The 22,231-nt window shown below is 46.7% G+C and overlaps 1 protein-coding gene across 1 annotated transcript in view; it reads right to left on the reverse strand.

Annotated features, from left to right (window-relative positions):
• TG (thyroglobulin) overlaps window positions 1–22,231 on the reverse strand; it is a 326,211-nt gene that overhangs the window by 132,579 nt on the left and 171,401 nt on the right. Inside the window, 4 exon segments of the mRNA XM_088449710.1 lie at window positions 633–770; window positions 3,363–3,440; window positions 6,972–7,091; window positions 9,736–9,903. Of these exon segments, the coding sequence (XP_088305836.1) occupies window positions 633–770; window positions 3,363–3,440; window positions 6,972–7,091; window positions 9,736–9,903 (504 nt within the window).

Genomic DNA, 22,231 nt, shown 5'->3' on the forward strand with positions numbered 1-22,231 from the left:
CATAAAATAAAGTTATATTATAGTAGCTTGCAGGGGACCTTTGGGGAGCCATAATCCTGTTGCTAATGATCTGGGGAAAGAGAGGTGTTCTGCTATAGAGGGACCTCCTATTAGTATTATTATCTGATAGAGCCCGGTCTCCTGTCCTTCATTAAACACCAGCAGTAATTACTCCAGCTTGCCATCAGGAAAGGCTGCTTGCAATGGGGAACAGTGTGTACATTGTCCTTACCTTTGCCCACTACCCACCAGGATGGGCTCAGTTTTGCCCACTGGCTACAACCTAGCAGAATAGGTTAAACTTTGTATCCTAGATATGGTCTCTGCATTGTGTACTAGTTACCAGAACAAGTGTAACAAAGTGCACAAAATGGGAATAACAAGGACCATTTGTACCAGAACATTCTTTGCCTAAAGGCCTATAAGCTCCTATTACACAGCAGTAACGTATACACCATCTACTTACAAATGTAAAAATATCCAGATGTAAAATAACTGCATTGGTGCACTGGATGCGACGTTGTGCTTTCACCTGAGCATCAGGATATTCTAATTAAGCTTTAGTTCTACATAATTCCAGCCCCATCCGTCACCTATATAATAAAAGCCTTTGCGGTCAGACGTCTACTCACGGGTAAGACACCAGGACAAGGCCTGGTCAGAGGAGAAGCGAGATTTGGAAATCCAGAACTCTGTGTTGGCCACGACAATGTCCCCATTAACAAGAACGTCGCTAGTGTTCAGCTGGAGGAACAGTTCTGTGATGGAGCCTGTGGAGATACGTAACGGGCAGCACCTTCTCAGTGAGGATATAAGAGTTTATTATAACACATACAGCAAATAAAAAAGCCTACCAGGAATTGTCCATGATAGAAATAAAACATACAAAACAATATACATTTCATGTGACTAATATCTGCACAAACTGGGGCTTATTCAGAGTGGTGGGCAAGTCATGCATTGATGTAAATGCGAATTTTCGCCTATATTCATAGTTGGACGCATCTACATGGCGCCAGTGCCTCTATCGGGCCTGATTCAGAGATGTACGTTCCTTTGAGGATGAACGCACATCTCCGATGTTTAGGGGTCTGCTTCTGCGCAGGACCTGTCGTGCGCATGTGCAGAATGGGTCCTGCGTTCTTGCTCGCAGACCCCCCCAAGCTGCAGCATGATTGACATGTGCCTGGTCGGCGCTCCCGGAAGCAGAGGCGCTTTGCCGAGGTCTGCGTCGGCGGATGTCTGGCCTCTTGTGTGACCAGGCACCATCCAGGCTGCGGGAATCTTCAGCTCCTGCAGCCTGGCCAAAGGAGCAACGATGGTCGCTATGGTGATTGCAGCACTGCGACTGACATCGCAAGCTGGGATCACCATAGCGACCATCCTTGCAAATGCATCAAGGATACCTATTCTTCATGCAAACGCCCATTTGTCGCCGTGTTATACCCAGTCAGTGGAGACGCTCGGCTATGTAGCATGCACAGTGTAAAAAATTATAACATCTGTCCGGAAAACAGACTTGCGAGCAGATATGAATCAGCCCCACAATGTGTTATGATATACTACAATCATTAGCTTTTGCTACCGGTTCCAATTGTCAGGTCACCACCATGTTTTCTTCACAACTCCCGACTAGTCCTGGATGTGTGCGAGCGTTACATAAATTGCATACAGTAGTTGAAATGATCAGAACTTCTCTGCAAAATAATCCATATTTGGGGGCTGAGTCGGACGCATTTAGGTGATGCGGGCATCGGCGAGATTTCGCCGAGTCTGCCTGTTTTTTTTTAAAAGCGGCAATAATTTAAAAGGCAAAATTAGGTTATTACAATTACCCCCTAAGTGTGCCTTCCCAAAGCGTGGCGCCCTTTCCCGTATGTCCAACGCAATATTTGCCCCATTATCTCTAATCATTTAAAACTACAGTAACCTCTTATTTGGGGTAAAAGCCATGTCTTTAATAAGATTATGCAGAGCAGTGCTATAGGGGGAGATTTATCAAATCTTCTAAAGAGAACAAATGGGGGTGTTAAGCACAGCAGCCAATCAGATTCTAGCTAGATTCGCAACTAGGGGTGTTTGAGTGCAGTTGCGTCACAAGGGGTTGCGGGCCGCACCCGGGTGTCACCCGCCGAGGGGTGACACCAAAGCAGGCTTGCCTACCCTCCCGATTTGGTCGGGAGCCTCCCGAATATCGGGTGCCGCTCCCGACCCACCGGAAAGGCAGGCAAGCCTCCCGGCTGCCGCCTGACCCCCCGACTACAAGTAGAAACCCCCCGCAGCGGGGGTCCCGATGACGTGATTAGCGCTAAATCGCGTCATCGTGGCTCCGCCCCCTGCTTCAGAATGCCTTTATTTTTGGCATTGTGAAGAGGGGGCGGGGCCACGATGACGCAATCGTGCAGACACGCCCCCATTAGGCGTCAGTGCCGGCCATGCCCCCCGCTGTGTGCAGGCATTCAGCTCCCTCCCGGAAGGAGGGAGCTGAATGTCGGCAACTATGCACCAAAGTGATGACTCCTCTATAGTGACAGGAGCTGGGTGCTGCACTGTAGCATTATGTGCAGCACTGGGCTTCTGGCACAGTGAGGGAGCCAGCACAGCACATAGACTTGTCCCTGGGGGACCCCCGGAGTGCCTAAAACCATGGTTTGGGACATGTGGTCACGCCCCCTATCTGTGAGGACACGCCCCCATTTTGTTGACACTATGCTCCTGACTGCACCGGGTGTCATCCCGGGAAGGTGATGCCACTGTGTGATTGGTGCCGTCGCCCAAGGCACAGGGCCCTGAGGACAACACCGTTGCTTCCCTACAACACCTGCTTTTGGCTGCAGGGAGCCAGGAACGGCACCCTGCAGCCAGAAGCACGACATCCATGAGGTACTTCTGGCATGCACCCTGCAGCCTGTAGAGCTATCTGGAGCATCCTAAGGACGCTCTGGGCAGTGCTCCACTTCCTAGTGCTGGCGTCCCTGTCCCCAAGGGATAAAGTCATGAAGTCACATGTTTGGAGGGCGGGCACAGAGCGACATAGAACCCTGCACCAGCGCTGATCTACAGTAGTACAGTCTATAAAATGATAGCGAGAGCCTGGACCTCATTAGCAGGTGTTAAATCTCCCTCTTAGTTTCTCTTCCTGTTCCGTTTCCCCTCTGGACTATAGTCTTCAGCAAGCTGGGAACTCTAACCAGTTTCCTCCAGTTAGGTTCCTCATGAATAACAAATGATCAGTCAGCTGCAGCTTGGCTCAGTGCTTCGGCAGCTGGAGCTGGGAGCAGACACACCAATTGGGCTTCCAAAGATCAAACTCGCTTGTCAGTGACCGAGAGAGATTCTGTATTTATTTATTACACCAGTACCTGTAATGTCAGCTGTATTTTCCTCCCGTGGGGCTACAACGGGACATCCAGAATCACTGGCCAATGCCTCACCAGCACCTGCAACAGAATGTAATATCATTTTGATAACCTCCATGTAATAATGGTTATTATATTCTGTAATGTCAGCATAAAGCGCCTGTGTATGAAATCCCAGGAATGTGCTGCAGGAATTTCAACACTGCAGAAGTTCTCGTTGCAAATCAGTTATCACTGAGAAACCGCTTCATGGAGGAAAAGCTTTGAAATATACAGTAACTGAGATTTCATTTTACCTACTCTGGTAGGTTTATATCTAAAGTGGTATTTATCATTTATGTGCCAACAGATGGCAAAGCAGAAGGCATGCAAAGAACAAGGCCTGGGAAATGGGCAGATTATGGTAATCTATAGATGTGTCTCCCTAGGCACATACAGAGCCAGTTGTATGATTGTACTGTAAGCCGATGCCGCTGTCTCACCTCAAATAAATTGAGTGCATTGGCTTTATTTGTAAGAAAAAACAATTTATATCTGTGCCCTCAGGATGCTACATAGGTAAAACTGGGGGCTACTATAGCGCTGGAATCGGTATGAATCACCGCTGGACCTAAGATCAGCAGATGAAATACCGACGCCGGAAGGCCGGCAGATGAAGATCCCGACGGGGAAGGTAAGTAGGCTATTCCTAACCCACTCTCCCCCCTAACACTAACCCTCACTTTGGGGTGCCTAACCCTAACCTCCCCCCTTAGTGCCTAACCCTAACCTCCCCCCTTAGTGCCTAACCCTAACCTCCCCTCAGGGGTGCCTAAACCTAACTCCCCCTCCCCGCACCCTACACCTAACCCTACCGGGGGTGCCTAACCCTAACCTCCCCCTGGTGGTACCTGCCCCTAACCCCCCCTTCTCCTAGCCTAAACCTAACCCTCCCAGTGGGGTGCCTAACCCTAAGTCCCCCCGTGAGTCCCTAATCCTAACCCTCCCCCTCCCACGGCTAAACTCTCCCAGCCCGGCTTACCTACGATCGGTATGCCAGGCGTTGGGATTTCGGAGTGGGGCTGATGATAGACGTCGGAATTTAGATACCCATCATCAGTCCCATCCCGGGATTTCCCAGTCGGGAAGCCGGCGGTCGGCATTTCGACCGCCGGCGTCCTAACTACATCCCATAGAGCTCTGTGGTTGCTTTTACATAGGGGAATTTAGAATGCATACAGATGTATCCACACAGGGCCATAGCTAGGGTAGTGCGGCCGGTGCCATGGCACAGAGCACCACAGGTCAGGGGGCGCTGTTTGGGCCTGTCAGATTTCTGTTTATTATCATTCTCACTTGTAGCTTCCTCTTATTTCATCCCCAGCATCTCCTGGCCTCTCCTATCTCTTCCCTGGCCCTTCCCCATGAGGCCATGGCCCTTTTTTGGGTGCATTATGTCCCTTTGAAAAATGAGGGGGGTGCCAATGCTCTTTCTGGAACAGGGCACCAAAAAGTCTAGTTACGGCTCTGTATCCACATACACGTTTCTCAAATAGCATCAAATAGCCCTGTTTGGCGCACCATGCACTTTGCGATGTAGCCAGGCCGAGCTTCCCGTCAGAGATTTTTCTTAAAATTTGCATCTTATTTGAATCACTAACACGACAAATGTACAATGCAAGGTTAGACTGAATCCTGATGCTGGCATCCCATGTACTTCTGTGTGCTACTCAGTCTCTACTCTGGGTAAAAAGGCAGAAGACAAAGCTCCAATACGAACGACTGCGCCATACCTCGTGCCACGTATTATGTTTAATCTGCGACTATACCAATTCCTTTGTGACACAGTACTAATCTAGTGTCCCTGGCACACTGTAAGTGACTTTGTATTCAGTTACGTTGAGAATAAGACGTAAAATTTAGGAAAAAGTATAAATCGCTACCCATGATGGAGCATCTAAGTCGCGCCAAACACCATCTGTAGCCGCCAACAGTTTCTAACATCCGGGGACTACAGTAGGTCCCATTTTTGGAAAGGTTTGTCCTGGAAAGGTCCTTAGTTTTCATATTTGTCCAACTGCTCAGTGGAGCTCGGCTTTGTATTGCCCCAATTACCCGCGGGGCCGGGGAATTGGGGAAATGCCGCATGTTGGAAATTGTTGATTCACCAATACTGAACAAAAGCATTTTTAAAATGCTGTTTTTCTCTGATCCGCCGACAGGTCGCCTATGATCGATGGCCAGTGATCAGCGTTTTTGGCGGATCGGCAGAACGGGGAATTGGGGCCAAAGATGTATGACCCGCATAAGACCAGCCTAGAGAGAACTGTATATTATTATTATCCTTTATTTATATGGTGCCACAAAGGTTCCGCAGCGCCTCACACAGTACATAAATGAGCACACAAGAAAAACATTTAATAGTAATACAAAACAATGCAGGACAAGGACAAGGTTTATAAACATAGCTGCATAACACAAGCAGCAGGGTGTCAGCAACCAAGTGTTAGGTGCCAATTGGGGAGTTAGGAGTGCATGATATTATAAATAGGGGCAGGAGAAGCACGTTGTATATGACAAGCTCGGAGTCTGTAAATTAGCTTAATAACGTTATTTTAGTATTCATGAAGATACTTAGCACAGGAGATATCACTGATATCTCCTTGCTAAGTCCCCCTGCGTTAATTTCCACACTCCCCATACATTAGTACATTAGTATGGGGATATGGAAATTATGGTATTCATCAAATTCCGAAAATTATGTATTTTCGGAATTTGATGGAGGTACTATCCATCACTGTGAGGTGGCGAATAGCAGGTGAAACTTACCTGCTTACAGCTGGACAGGTCCCCCGACGTCTCCCTCCGGCGCTCTGGTGCATCCTCTGGCTCCGGAGGCTGGTCGGACACGGTGTTATCCCAGCAGAACACAATAAAGATTAGAAAAAAAAAAAGTGTTTTTTTTTCTAATCTGTACTGTGGTGTGCTGGGAGACCACGTGTCAGACCAGCAGGACGGAGCCGGAGGCTGCTGCGTGGACAGGTAAGTGCGGGACGGGGAGAGGTGAGCGGAGGGGGGTGGGGGGGGACACACAAACTTACTGCCGCTGTAGATAGTGCTGCGCATGCGCTGGGTTTACGAATGTAACAGCGCATGCGCAGCACTGTTTCCAGCTGCGATAAGGTAGTGTAGGCAGGGAAAAGTATCTATTTCCCGAAAAGCTGTCATCGCAAAAATGACAGCTTTTCGGAATAGATACTGATGGAGAGGAGGAATGATGAATTCCACCTATAATTAGCTAGAACTCCATGCGAGTTCTAAACCTAATTACCTCCATCGAATTTTAAGGTATGATGAATAGGCCCCTTAGTGTTTTAATTAAGCATTTTGCAGGCTTTTAGCTTTAGGGATTAATAATTTATTGTGATGCTCTGTGCAGCCAGAAATAACTTTGAGCCATTGTACTTTCTATTTCCAGACATATTTAGCAGTAGGATGAGTGATAGAACATGATAAGAACAGGAGCTCCTTTGTACAGACAATGCAATCATACATTAAATATACAGCTATAATCCAGACTAAACCATGGGCTTTGCTGTACAGCACTTGGCTGAACGCCATATATAACGTTACCTCTTCGCAGGAATACCCGCTGGAAAATAGAGAACAGAGCCTGGATTTCTGCTTTGGCCTCATCACTGAGCTCCGTACTGTAATCCACCATTCCGATACTCTGAGACAACATAGAATAACCTGAAAATAGGAGTGAATGTACTATAAACATGAATGGGGGCTGTCATTGTCACATGACATCTGCGTAACAACTTATTATCATCAGGAATAGATATGTCAACAGATAAAGGTGTACAAAATTCTAGTACACTAGCTGTAATGCCAGGGCCTGCCTGGCTTTTATTCATTTATATTCTCAGCTCCTGATACTGGTGGGAGGGGTCAGAGGTCTGAACAACTATCATTACAATCCAACGTGATGACATCATTTTTATCAGCAGTTGATTTTTTTTATATAGCCAACAGGGGCTTATGGCCAAATACTCATGAAACTACCCTTCCACTGCTAATAATATAAGATGACAAATGTCCAAAAGTTTAGAGAATGACACAAGTATTGGTTTTCACAAAGTCTGCTGCTTCAGTTTTTATGATGGCAATTTGCATATACTCCAGAATGTCATGACGAGTGATCAGATGAATTGCAATTAGTTGCAAAGTCCCTCTTTGCCATGACAATTAACTTAATTCCAAAAACAACACTGCATTTCAGCCCTGCCACAAAAGGACCATCTGACAACATGTCAGTGATTCTATCGTTAACACAGGTGAGAGTGTTGATGAGGACAAGGCTGGAGATCACTCTGTCATGGTGATTGAGTTAGAATAACAGACTGCAAGCCTTAAAAGGAGGGTGGAGCTTGAAATCATTGTTCTTTCTCTGTTAACCATGGTTATCTGCAAGGAAACACGAGCAGTCATTATTGCTTTGCACAAAAAGGGCTTCACAGGCAAGGATATTGCTGCTAGCAAGATTGCACCTAAATCAACCATTTATCGGATCATCAAGAACTTCAAGGAGAGAGGTTCAATAGTTGTGAAGGCGGCTTCAGGCCGCCCAAGAACGTCCAGCAAGCGCCAGGACTGGCTCCTAAAGTTGATTCAGCTGCGGGATCAGGGCACCACCAGTGCAGAGCTTGCTCAGGAAGGGCAGCAGGCAGGTGTGAGTGCATCTTCACGTACAGTGAGGTGAAGACTTTTGGAGGATGCCCTGTTGTCAAGAAGTGCAGCAAAGAAGTCACTTCTCTCCAGGGAAAACATCAGGGACAGACTGATATTCGGCAAAAGGTACAGGGATTGGACTGCTGAGGACTGGGGTAAAGTTATTTTCTCTGATGAATCCCCTTTCAGATTGTTTGAGGCATCTGGAAAAAAGCTTGTCCAGAGAAGGAAAGGTGAGCGCTACCATCAGTCCTGTGTCATGCCAACAGTAAAGCATCCTGAGACCAATCATGTGTGGGGTTGCTTCTCAGCCAAGGGGAGTGGGCTCACTCACAATTTTGCCTAAGAACGCAGTCATGAATAAAGAATGGTACCAAAACATCCTCCCAGAGCAACTTCTCCCAACCATCCAAGAACAGTTTGGTGAGGTACAAGGCCTTTTCCAGCATGATGGAGCTCCTTACCATATGCAAATGTGATAACTAAGTGGCTTGGGGGAACAAAACATCTACATTTTGGGTCCATGGCCAGGAAGCTCCCCAGATCTAAATACCATTGAGAACTTGTGGACAAACTGGTGGACAAACAAAAACCCACAAATTCTGACAAACTCCAAGCATTGATTAGGCAGGAATGGGCGGCCATCAGTCAGTATGTGGCCCAGAAGTTGACTGACAGCATGCCAGGGCGAATTGCAGAGGTCTTGAAAAAGAAGAATCAACACTGCAAATATTGACTCTTTGCATAAACTTAATGTAATTGTCAATAAAAGCTTTTGACACTTATGAAATGGTTGTAATGTTACTTCAATATATCATAGTAACATCTGACAAAAAGCTCTAAAAACACTGAAGCAGCAAACTTGAGAAATACTTCTCGAAACTTTTGGCCATGGCTGTATTCAATTATTTCTAACCTATCTACTTGTGAGCTCAATATGTCAGCTGACACGTATCAAATCAGTCGAAAAGATAGCAGCCTGAGCTCTTGCTACAGTATAGTTCAATATGTAGCTACAAAATTGCTTATTGGTACTTTGTTGAACAGTTACCGTCCATGCTGCACAGGGCCGGCTCCAGGGGTCTGAGCACCCTGTGCCGGCCCGTTAGGATGCACCCTGTCACCGCGAAGGCGCGCGCGACCGATATTGGGGGTGTGGCCTCATTACCATAGTTCACGCCCCCTAAGTGACATTATTAGCAGGTGTGGCACACCTCCAAATAACATCAGGCTGGGGGTAAAGCCCAGGCCTCTGTCACTGGCTGGGCTTCCCCCAGCCCTCTCCCGTCAGGGAATGGATGCCGCGCGAATGCGCGCGCTGCATCCATACATACTCCGGGGGTCCGGCACCGCCGTGGCGGTGGAGGTCCTCAACCTCCCAATTTGACCACCCGCGGGCCACTTCGGGATGTTGGGGATGAGTGCGCCTTCTATGGGTGGCGTCCCTGTGCGACCGCATTGGTCGAACACCCCTAGAGCCGGCTCTGGTGCTGCAGATGAGCCTACCTTTTGCTATGCAGTCGTGAGTTATCAGAAAAGTGAATGAAAATGTTTCCAAATCATTTCATCGTCTGAGCAATGTGACAAATAAAACTCAGAAATATTACTTCTTATTAAAATGACCCCGGCTGTATGTCAGTCTCCGCTACACGTGATCACTTACTGCCGGTGAATTCTTGTCCTCCTAAGAAGAATGAGAACATCTTCTGTTTCTTGTTGGATCTCACCCCTCTGCAGACTCCATCGCCTCCCAGCCTGGACTCTGTGCTCCAGTCATTGACATTGCACAGCAAGATATCCGGAGACCGGAGCAGCCCACATAACGTGGTACCTGTATTATACACCACAAGGGAACAATGATTTACTCATGAACACTGGATTACACTATTATTATTATTATTATTATTAATAATCATTTGTGAAAAACAAAATAGAAACATATTCTGAGTCTCAGCCAATCACAAGGCTTCCTAAACTGGAGACGATACTGTTTAGCTGATCACCCACTGGCAAATTATTTAGTGGATTGTTAATACTTTTATGGTTGTACATACGGCATTTTTGCTGTATCTGTGTTGTTAAATGGAAGTTTCATTTTCCATAAGCAGCGATTTCCCTGTGTCTACTGATAAGTCTTTGGGCAAAGTGTCAATCACCCTCTCTCTGGTCACCTGGGTACTGACAGTTGTTAATAACTGGTAACTTTGGCAGCATGTGAGTGATGAAGACTTATTGGGAGTTATGTACATTGGAGGCATGTGGGCTCATTATAGACTTGAAGAATACGGTATAACGTGTCCTTTTCAGTCACTGAAGGTTGTGCTGTCCCTGTGTAGCTCATTGTTCCAATTAATCTTTTTTTTTTTTTTTAAGGAAATAAGTCACCCATGATGCTGAGAGTAGACTAAATGCACTTCATTATATGTATAGTGTTCATTCTAGCACCCTGCACCTGTTAAAAACCTGGGCGGTTCCTATTTCCTGCCTGTGGTGTCGCTCTCTGCTCTGGTGCTACTAGCACACTCTGGTCTGTATCTCAGCAGTTTGCTGCATCAGCTGTATGTGCTAGAAGCACCAGAGCTAAGAGCGACACCCCAGGCAGGAAAGAGGTACTGCACGGGGTGTGACGGGTGCAGGGTGATAGAATGGAGACTATTGTATATAGGGACGCAGAGGGCCTGTTTCAAAAGTGGAAGCAGATGCAGCCGCAACTATGCTGTTTGGTGCAGCCACAAATTTTTTTATGCTAATGGTGCGGCCAATGGTCTTCCTATGGAGACATCTACAGGCAACGGCGCTAATCCCTCCCTGTGCGTATTAAGATGCACCATTGTAGATTGCACCAGCCCTATGGAGGCGCAGATTCTCCATATGAACATGGTCGCCTGTCTCAGTGCAACTGCGACGCTGACCGCAACTCCTCCACGTCTGCCTAGTCACCCCACTGTTACCTCCCAGGATCGCCCATGGCAATTCACGGCTCTTGTGTCCAAAATTGTTCTGCATCTCCCAGGGGTAACCATAGGGGCACATGCTCTGTGTGACTCGGTCACATGCGCAGTACTTCCAACATCGGGCAGATGCGTGCATATCGGCATTGCGTGCACCTCTGGATCAGGCCCAGAATGTGATGCCGACATCCATCTACAATACTGAGCGAATGGACCTGTTAGCAAATACGAGCAGCTCAGAGTCGTACACATCTCAGGCGCTTCTCCGCTTGCGGCTGAATATGCGCAACATGGCAGCAGTGGTGCATTTGCACGTAGACTAAATGTTTTGAGAAAACGTTGTGTGCGCGTAGGTAGAATTGCGGTCCGAGCAGAGCGTCCATCTGATTTCAGGCAGATTTCTTGCACCAGCTATGGGGCTGGTGCAAATGCACGCTGACAGAGATGGCGGCCACTTCCACAAGCGGATGACACCGCATTAGTGCAGACATCTGTATATGGGCGAATATCCACATGCAATCCTGGCCCATAGTGAGCGCACAAACAGTACAGACTTGTTCTTACTCTTTGTGTTTGTTTTAAACAACCCCCCCATCTTTCTGTCGCGCTCCCCCATAGTTATTGGATAAGTGCTAGGGACCGCTCTGAGTACTTCTTGGAGGGCTGGGCAGGAGATTCTGGGACTGGAATCAGGATGTTAGTGCGGAACATTATCGGGCAGAGCACAGGCCTGTCCAATCAGGTGACGCGTTCACGCATTACCTCCAGTTCTTGCTGACTCAATTAAAAGGATGGTTTCAGGACTCAGTACTCTATGATTGCCCTTCAGCCTGGCGGCTCCTATCAGCCAATGGTGTTATGTCCCAGGGTGAAAGTGCCCAACTATGCCCTATGTCCTACATCAGGGTTGGGGAACCTCAGGCTCGGGGGCCGTATAAGGCCCCCGGATTCATTTGGTCTGGCCCTCCGAGCTTTTTTCTGATAGCCTCACCTGGTTGGCAGGGTGCCTATGATGGCAGCCTGCAGCCAGAATCTATGTAGCAGTGTCAACTGGAGCGTCCTTAGGATGCTTTAGACAGTCATACCGCTGCCCTTACAGCTCCCCGGAGCATCCTCAGGATGCTCCAGGCATTGCTGTAATCACTGCCGATTGTTGCCCCGTCCCCATGTGACATCACACAGGGGGGGCGTGGCCCGCACCGAGCCCGTGAATAATGTTATATATATTAAAATGGCCCTCAGCAGATAAAAGGTTCCCCCACCCCTGTCCTACATGATGGAAGCACCACCTAAAGGGAAAAATCCTTGCAATGCAGAAACCCCTCCAAGCTCTTGACTGCTGATGCTCCAGTGATAGGATAATTATTATTATTATACCAGTTATTTATATAGAGCACACATATTCCGCAGCGCTTTACAGAGAGAATATTTGGCCATTCACATCAGTCCCTGCCCCAGTGGAGCTTACAATCTATATTCCCTACCACATGCGCACAAACATGGGTTAATTTTAGGGATGTGCGCCGGACCATTTTTGCCGGATTTGGATTTGGTTCTAATTCGTCGTCCGGCTTTGGATTTGGATTTGCCAAACTGCGGTGACTGGATTTGGATTTGGATTTGGATTTTTTTTACAAAAATTGACAAAAAAAGCTAAAATCACATAAATTGGTCTTTTTTTTCTTCCTAGAGTATTATTAACCTCAATAACATTAATTTCCAGTCAATTTAGACCATATCACAGCTTATAATATTGTTCTCAACATTATTGGCCAAAGGTTGCAGTGAGCTGACTGGTTACTAAGCGACAAAGCAGCGGCACAATGACACAGACACCACAGTATAAAGCACATCTATGACACATTGCCACACAGCAGTGGCAGAAATGAAAAGTAGTGCGCCCACCCGGGGGGGTAGGCCAGCAGAGTCACAGTACTTGTTTACATAGTGGGTTACGGCCCAAAGAGTCACAGTGCACAATCTTATTCACATTACACCGCACACAGGGCCTGATTCACATTACACCATAAAGTAGTGTCTCTTATTTATGTTACGACACACAGTAGTGCCCCTTTTACACAATGCCCACAGTAGTGACCCTTTTACACAATTCCCACAGTAGTGCCCCTTTTACACAATGCCCACAGTAGCGGTGTCCCTTACACAATGCCCCCAGCAGTGGTGCCCCCTATGCAGTCCTCTTAGTAGTAGGGTCCCCTATACAGTGCCCCCAGTAGTATGCCCCCCAGTAGTATGCCCCCCATTAGCATGCCACCCAGTAGTATGCCCCCCATTAGCAGGTCCCCCCAGTAGTATGCCCCCCATTAGCATGCCACCCAGTAGTATGCCCCCCATTAGCAGCCCCTCCAGTAGTATGCCCCCCATTAGCAGCCCCCCAGTAGTATGCCCCCCATTAGCAGCCCCCCCAGTAGTATGCTGCCCCAGTAGCAGGCCCCCCTCAGTAGTAGGCTGCCCCAGTAGTAGCCCCCCTGTAGTATGCCCCCCCCAGTAGTAAGCCCCCCCAGTAGTATGCCCCCCCCAGTAGCAGGCCCCTCAGTAGTATGGCCCCCCCAGTAGCAGACCCCCCCAGTAGTATAGCCCCCCCCCAGTAGCAGGCCCCTCAGTAGTATGGACGCCCAGTAGCAGACCCCCCCAGTTGTATAGCCCCCCCAGTAGCAGGCCCCCCAGTAGTATAGCCCCCCCCAGTAGCAGGCCCCCCCAGTAGCAGACCCCCCCCCAGTATCGCCCCCGGCCCTTGCACAACTTTCACAAGTTAAAAAAAAAAAAACTTACCTGATTCCTGATTCCCCGCTCCCGCGCCGTCCGCTCTGCTGAGCCTGTCACACACTGCGGAGGGAGCCGGAAGACGGAGCTCATGTGTGAGCTCCAGCCAGCTCCCTCCGTGCAGTGTGGCGGCTGTGTGTTTGTATCTGTGTAGGGCAGAGCGCTATCACAGTGAGAATCCGACATCAGGCGGCCGCCGTTCGGGGATCCGAGTCAGGCGTGGACTCGGATCCCCAATGTTCGGAGCGGTTCGGATTCCACAGAATCCGAACCGCTCATCTCTAGTTAATTTTTTATTTTTTTGGGGGGGGGGACCAATTAACCTACCAGTATATTTTTGGAGTGTGGGAGGAAACCGGAGCACAAGGAGAATATACAAACTCCACACAGTTAGGGCAATGGTGGGAATTGAACCCATGACCTCATTGCTGTGAGGCAGTAACGCTAACCATTACACCATCTGTTCTGCCCATCACTGTCTGTGCTGTAATCACTGTGACCTATCAATAACAGATCAATTGTTTACTCATTAACATAGTAGTATAGTCAATAGCATATGATTAATTATATAATTAATTCTTCAGTAGTTATTATACATAGAACCTGCTTTTCTCATGTCAAATATCAAAGTGTGGTGGGGTATGTAATCGTGAGGGAGGGACAGTAATAGGCTTTATAACATGATTAAACCTAACCATTTCACCACCTGGCAGCACAGTGGCACAATGGTTAGCTGGCTGCTGCAGAAACACTGAGGTCAGGGGTTCGATTCCCACCAAAGCCACCACCAGTGTTTGCATGGGTCTCCTGCCATACTGCAAACACACACTGGTAGGTTAATTGGCTTCTGACCAACAAAGTAACCCTAGTCTGTATATGTGTGTCTATGTGATAGGGATCATACATTGTAAGCTCCACTGGGGCAGGGACTGATGGGAATCATTTACATTTTTCTCTGTACAGCGCTGCGTTATATGTCTGTGCTATATAAATAACGGGTAATAAATAATATAATGGTGCATTCTGCAACAATATAGTTACATTGCTACTATATCACAGATGAGCCTACAGTATGTTTACTGTTGACTCCGGAATGAAGTGTTAATTAATTCAGTATCATCATGTACTTCAAAGGAAACAGGAATGTGGAAATATCCTGAAATTTATGCAAAGCAGATCAATATATTTCCTACAATAAACCATAAGGAGAACAGATGCCATATATTCTCCATATAAGTCCTATTTGTGTAGAAAAACACCACGCTTTCCTAATAGATTGCACATCTCTGGGTGTTGACTATCTCGGAGATTCCAAGATCAGCAAAATTAATTTTGTGATATTGATTGTGTCCTTAAACTTGCAATGTGTGCAGAATGTACTGTATAGCATCTGCTCCTCTCATGGGACATCAATGGGTTCCAGTAAACAAATTGATCTGAACTATCATCTTATACTAGAACGGATTCATCCAACTGGGATGTGCTTGAAGTGTGTAAGTCTTTCAATTCTATTTCCAGAATTCTGGTAAATAATGTTCCACTTTGTTGTCCTTTTTTTTGCTCCGTTATCAGGACCCTCGCTGCAGTAGAGGACTGGTAAACAAGAAGTTCCATATTGGGACACAACGCATCCGGCCGAGGAGGCATTAAACCAAACGTAACTTTTAGTAATGCGATTTGTGCACCATCTCTGGGTTGGAGAACATGACGGGCCTGGTGCTGAGTAGCGTGTAGTCATGGACGTCCTTGAATCATTTGCGGCAGTCACGTCAACTAATTTATTGTAATGCCGCTACAAGGTCCTTCCCTGGCGTACATCCGTCCGGCCGAATGTTCAAGGACTGAGACGCCCACGTTTGTAGACCATGAAATACTGCTTGATGCCTCTTTAGATGCCACCATCGTCGCACCATTGAAACTTGCACCAGCTGTATGCTTGGAAGGAAATTAACTAAGAATCGCAAATTCCATGATCAATATGCGATTTAACAAATCGGGAATTTACTATTGGTCAAATCGCATAGATTTCACATGTCAAACATGACTTTGCAAACCAAATCGCATCAAATCACCATCAAAGCAAACACTGTCAAAAGAACTTTGGGGCACCAATGCAAATCACAAATTTAACAAAGAACCGTGTTTACCAAATTGACGATATCAACGCACTTGTTTTAAAGATCATGTTGACATGTGTAATCATTTTAATTATCACAAACTCAATCAGGATGCTCATAAAAGCCAACAATTTCAGCTGCAGAACTCTTTTTCTACTGACAAGCATGGCTGTGGCGGGATACTCAGTTGTCTGTGTACAGATGCTTTATTCATGTGGTCTGCACCAGCTGACTGAAAGGGCCCAGGAGCAAATCTGACCAATCGGACTATGGGCCTGATTCAGACCCGCTCGCGAGCGCTATGATGTCAGTGGGAGTGCTTTCGGCTCTGTTAGAGCCGAAAGCACTCTGGGGCTTGCGGCAACGAGGCCCTACCACAAGGGTCTCGTCGCAAGCCCGATGGTCGCAATGGTCTTGACCATCGCAACCATCTTCCTGGCCACTCATTATAGCTGTGGGTGGTCACCCACAGCTATGTGAGCTGCCAGGAGTCCGCTCTGAAAAACAAAAAGGACGGCCCTGATTCAGAGAGAGCGCTCTGTCAGAGCATCCGGCTCTGAATCAGGGCCTATGTTTATAATTTTTTTTCCGATTTTCTCTGATTTCACATGGGAATTTGGGGGGAGTGCAAGTTCTGTCGTATCACACATTTGCAATTTCAGTTGGGAATTCAGCCCGTAATCAATTAGTTTTGCGTACGCGATAAAGTTTCGCCTGCCGTACTTTTCGACTACATTGCGTATTTTAGCCGCGGAACCTTATCACGAGCGTACCGCGATTTGCCCTATTCAGTTTCAAAAAACGCAACCTGTCGAATGCAAACCAGGTGAAAAGTGCTGTCAGAATTGGGGAAATCAGCCTGACACCCCCTAAAAGATGCACTAACATTGAGGATCAATGTACATGCCCCCGGATAGCCCTAATAAAGCTATTTGGGGTACTTCAGGTGTGTCAATTTATTCTAATTAGCATCTTTTCACAACTGGTGGAGAATAGCATTAAGCAGTTTTTTTGGTGAAAATAAGTAGTCCTATCAAATTTTGGGTACTTGAAAATGGGTGTAAGTAAGTTTTAAAGTAGCTAAAGTGAAGTTTTAAAAAAACGCACCTGAAGCAAGCACCTGCAAACTAAAAAACACCTCCCCCATACTTGCAGACCCCCCAAAAGTCTATTTAGCTAGTTATTAAGTTTTTACCCCCACTATGCACTTTTTCACCCCCATTTTCAAAGAGCTTTTATGGGGTGTTCCTCAATTTTTTTTTTATACGCAGTTACCCATTAGGGGGCTGTCCCAAGGGTGCTGAGTGGTTTCCCCACCTTTGCACCCCAAAATAGCGATTTTGCACTTTTTTTCTCCACCTATTCAGAGGCTAATCTTTTTCGCCCATTACATTGCATTGTGTTTTCACGTACGCGAAAAACGTTCCAGCGATAAGATGTGAGAATGGATCACATCCCAACACCATCCTTAGTTAATATCCCTCTAGGTGCTGATAACCACAAATTGTTCCATGCTGGTAAAGGAGCGCATGGAGCACAACATGTGGTGTAGCCAGACACATACTCCTGATTTATTATCTATACTAATGTAATAAGAACGTTGCGTCTGTCTGTTTGTTTTAGATTGGCGCAAAAACTACTGAACTGATTTTCATGCAAACTGCATCATTGTGTAGCAGAAACCCCTAGAAATAACCTGCACTTTGTTTCATCTCCATCAGTCAGGTTAAAGCTGAGCAATAACAAAACCAAAATGTATTGATATCATCAATGCAGGAGATAGGTGTGGGGGAGGCTTGTTGGTAACTGTAGTTCCACAGAAAAAGACAATATTTGAATTCATTCATATGCACCACACTTTACATAATCAACCCGGCACCCACCGCCCAGGGGTGCTGGGGATAGCCCCGGGCTATCAACCTGGGCCTGGGGTGCCCTGGACAGTGGGACCCCTTTATTGGGGGGATCCCCAGCTCCCCAGGGATCTCTGGCCTGGGCTGACTAGCCGTCAGGGGTGATGCTCGGCTGGGGGGCCCACTGAGAGGGCTCCCATGGCTGTGGCATCACCCCCCCCCCCCGCTAGAAAGAGTCCGGTGCTGGTTCTGGTAAATACAGGGGGACCCTACGCATTTTTTCCCCTTGTATTTCCAGAACCAGGACCGGCTCAGAGCCCAGTGCTGGTTGCGCTGAATACGTGGGACCCCTACGTCATTTGTCCCCTGCATTTTGGCAACCAGGACTGGTTCTGAAAAGCCTGGTGCTGGTTGTGCTTAATATGGGGGACCCCTACATTGTTTGTCCCCTGTAGTTAGCACAACCAGTACTGGCGCTCCATATCCTGGTGGTGCTGGTTGTTTTGTTGGGGACGGGGCCATGCCATTTTTTTTTTTATTTTTTTGTTAACACAGAAGCAGGTATGACGGATCTTCCAGATCCGAGCCTGCATCTGTGTGCTGCTACCTCCCCAGGGTCCTAACGCCTGCCCCACCGCCGACCACACTGCCGCCGCTAAGGCCCACTACCGTCCCAGTGTCCTGGCTGCAGCCAGCGCCCGCTACCCCCCCCGCGCCTTTCCCCCGGGTTCCGCTGCAGCTAACGCCAGCTTCCTTCCCCCAAGCCCACCACCGCTAAAGCCCACAAACGACGGCCAGTTTTGTGCACCCAAGTGAAGCCACAGTGATTACACCTGCTGGAGGCTCCAACTGTGGCTGCTCAACAAGTTGAAAAGTCCTATCTATTCAGTGGCGCATTCTTGAGGTAATAGTTTAAAAACTGTAACTTTCTAATTTACCTGAACTCCAAAAGCATGTACCCTGGCACTAAAGCTACCTAATAAAACAAACCCCAAGTCTAAATTCGCCCCCTACCCTGAGTTATGCCTTCCCCCCAAAAAAACAGACTACAGCAGAAAAGTTGTCCTAATTGAGAATGTCAGAAAAATGTGACAGTTGGAGCCTTAAATTACTCCCAAATCCTAATTTTTTATGTTTATGCCCTGATATTTGACATGCAACACCAAGCAACAATTCTACCCACGCGTGCCAAATTTCAGCTTGGTACCTCCAATAGTTTTTCAGGTGTAGCACCTTAAACACTATGCCCCCCCTCTCTATGGGCTCTATTTACTACAATCCGCATTTGTAATGCAGATTGTAGTGTGATATTAACGACTGAATTCGCATTGCGAATTCAGGCAATATCACAGGGATTTACTACAAATCCCTTGCAGGGACAGAGCTTGCGATAAAGCTCTGGCCCTGCGAATCCCCCGGTCGCTGCTGCTACCCCCCCTCCGGCGCTAAGCCCCACCCCCCGGTGCTAAGCCCCGCCCCCTGCGATCGCGGACCCCCCGCGACCCCCCTCTCCCTTACTTACACTTACTTGCATGCTCCAGGCCTCTGGTGATGTTCTCCATTCCTCCGGTCAGGTGATCTCCCATACTGCACTGGGTCCCGATCACCTGATGACCGGGCAGCAGTGCACTGTGGGAGACCAGCTGACCAGAGGGGAGTCATCACCGAAGCCCTGATCACCGGTTCCTGGAGTCAGGTAAGTAATTTTTTTTTTTTACTATTTTTTTTTTCTTTTTTTTTACAGTAATCAGCTTGCGGTCTGTTTAGACCACACAGCTGATTACAGGGACCGACTCCCGGCTCTGCTCTCCCCGTTAGAGCAGGCCAGGAGTCCGGTAACCGGGGGAGACCCTGGATAACGCCACCTCCATGTGACGTTATTATCACAGGGCTTTCCCCAATAATTTTTTCACATTTATTTTAGTATGGCCTGATTCAGAGCCGCTCGCTATTTGCGGTCGTTCGTTCAAAAAAAAGGGGTGGCTATTCAAATTATCTGTTCGCTCTTTGCGGTCTGTTCACGCCTCTAAGTCTGAACGAGCGAGCAAAACTTGCGGTCGAAATTTTGAAAAATACACCCCCTTGCCGCTCGCACCATACGTCATGTCCGCTATTTATTAGATTAATCGAGTACATCGAACAGCGTATGAACTGCTCGCTATTCTTGTGGTTGGTTTTTCCTACCACTATATTGCGAGCAGTTCTGACTATAAAACAACCAAGTGACGTGGTCAATGACGCTGCTGTTTTAATTATGCACACCCTTAAAACGCCCGTTTTGACCTTTAAGCACGCCTGCGTTCAGAATTCCACTCCCCGTTTTCAAGCACCTTCCCCTGTTACCACCCACATACGCCTCCTCCTGTCACTCAAAGTAGCAGGCATTCGCTATATAGCGAACAAACGATTTTTGGCCGCACTGACTGGTTCGCGCATGCGTATTACAATCCGTACGCATGCGCAGATGAGCGAACATCGGTCAGAACGAACGAGCGGCCGCTTACGAGCGGCTCTGAATCAGGCCCAATGGTCGGATCATATTTCCCATTACAGTTATGGGAAATGCGATCTGCTTACTAAAAATAAGTGATACTTAGGGGTTGGAGTGGAATTTTACGAATTCTACTCCAATTGCCCTGTAATAACTATAGGTGATACTAAAATAATGTGAAAAGGGTGTGAAAACACTCTTTTTCACTTTATTTTAGTAAAAATAATGTTAATAAATAGAGCCCTATGGGAGAATTGCACTTTTTTACACGCAGCCTTAATAGACTGTGCCCTTATAATTTGGTAAGTGCGCAACAAGTCCTGAATATTTGTAATAATAATAATAATAAATGTCCATATTCAAGTCCCAGAACAATGATGTTGGTGCAGCCAGTTCCTCAAATTGCCCCAACCACGATCCAATACATCAAAACATGCAAAAGAAAGAGGAAAGCGCGCCTCGTAAGTATGAGGTAAAAAAAAACACTTTTACGTTATATATGCTCACATACATCAAGGATTACAGCAATCAGCCTCTTGATCACTCCCCGGTGCCTCCGGATAGTTCCCGGAACTCGGCTAGTGACGTCAACACGTCCGTCGTGTCCTCCAAACCTCCCCCAACGCGTTTCGTCGCTCAGACTTAATCAGGGGGTGTGGTCTCACTCCGATTAGTCTGGTTATATACCCCAGTTCATTGGATTTACATACAGTATAAGCGATGGAGTATATTTTATAGTATAATTGCACTTCTGTCCCAACATTATTTCCAAAGTAAAACATCATCAAACATATTAAAATAAAAAAATCCATATTATTAACAGGACAAATTATATCATTGATCAGACGCCATTTTTTTTGTAGTGTATAAATCATAATAGTAATCTATATCCCAAGCCCTTAATCTCCTTATTTCATAAATAATGATCTTAACCCTCCAAATTACATTACCAATTTGATCTTATGATATAATTATGTCTATTAATATAACAATTGAAAACCAATTAAATTTTAATTCATATAGACAATGCCAAAAACAATTCATATACATATTTAAAATGGATGAAAAATACCAATGAATTTAAATATCTAAAAATTTCATCTTACAAAACCCCTTTTAGCTAAGCACTGGGACTCAATAGCCCAACAACAGTACTCAGCCAGGGGAGACATGTTACCAGCAATTCAGTGCAAAAATGGATTAATATCATAATTCTCATTCAGACCATCAGGTACAAGCGTCTTTAGGGTATAGATACAGAATGTCTCTCTTTTACTCAATTGTTTCAATAAGTCCCCACCTCTTGTATCTAACTGTACATGCTCAATGGCCTTGAAGCTAAGATTTTCTACATTTGACCCACAGCAATCCGAGAAATGTCTCAGTACACTGTGGTTCACTTCTTTTTTTTTACAATACTTCTCATATGCTCCAAGATTCTAATTTTAAGCTGACGTTTGACTAGATGAAGGCTGTATAAGCATGAGACTATATAAGAGTCTTCAGTTTTTTGTGATTGGTAGTTTTAGTTAATCTGTTGTTAGGCAGTTTCTAGTTTTATGAGGTCTTTTTTCATTCGGTTACGGTTAGCCAATTAGGGTTTATGGGGGCGGGTGCATTTAGGTTTTGCTATTTAATACCGAATTTGAATAGGTTCAGCCTCTTTTTCAGTTGGAAGCCCCTCCCACCCTACCCAAAGCCATGTGTTTGTCTGTCTTTTGTTTGTCTTTACTAAACATTATTAAAACAGTAGGCGGGAAGGCGCTACTAACTAGCGACCACATGTGGCATAAGCGGTTGCTGTATGGCAATTGCCCCTTTGAAGGACGGCGAGTGGGTACTACCTATGTGGCTTGGACAATTGGGCGCTTTCTTTGTGGAAGCACCTGGACTGTGCCAAAGTAAGGGGCGGTGAGACTTGCACAGCGCAGGTTATGCATATTGAAAGGGGAGCGGGGGCGTT

The sequence above is a fragment of the Taudactylus pleione genome, unplaced genomic scaffold (assembly GCF_031769625.1).
Source record: "Taudactylus pleione unplaced genomic scaffold, aTauple2 ptg000493l, whole genome shotgun sequence".
Classification (NCBI taxonomy): Eukaryota; Metazoa; Chordata; class Amphibia; order Anura; family Myobatrachidae; genus Taudactylus; species Taudactylus pleione.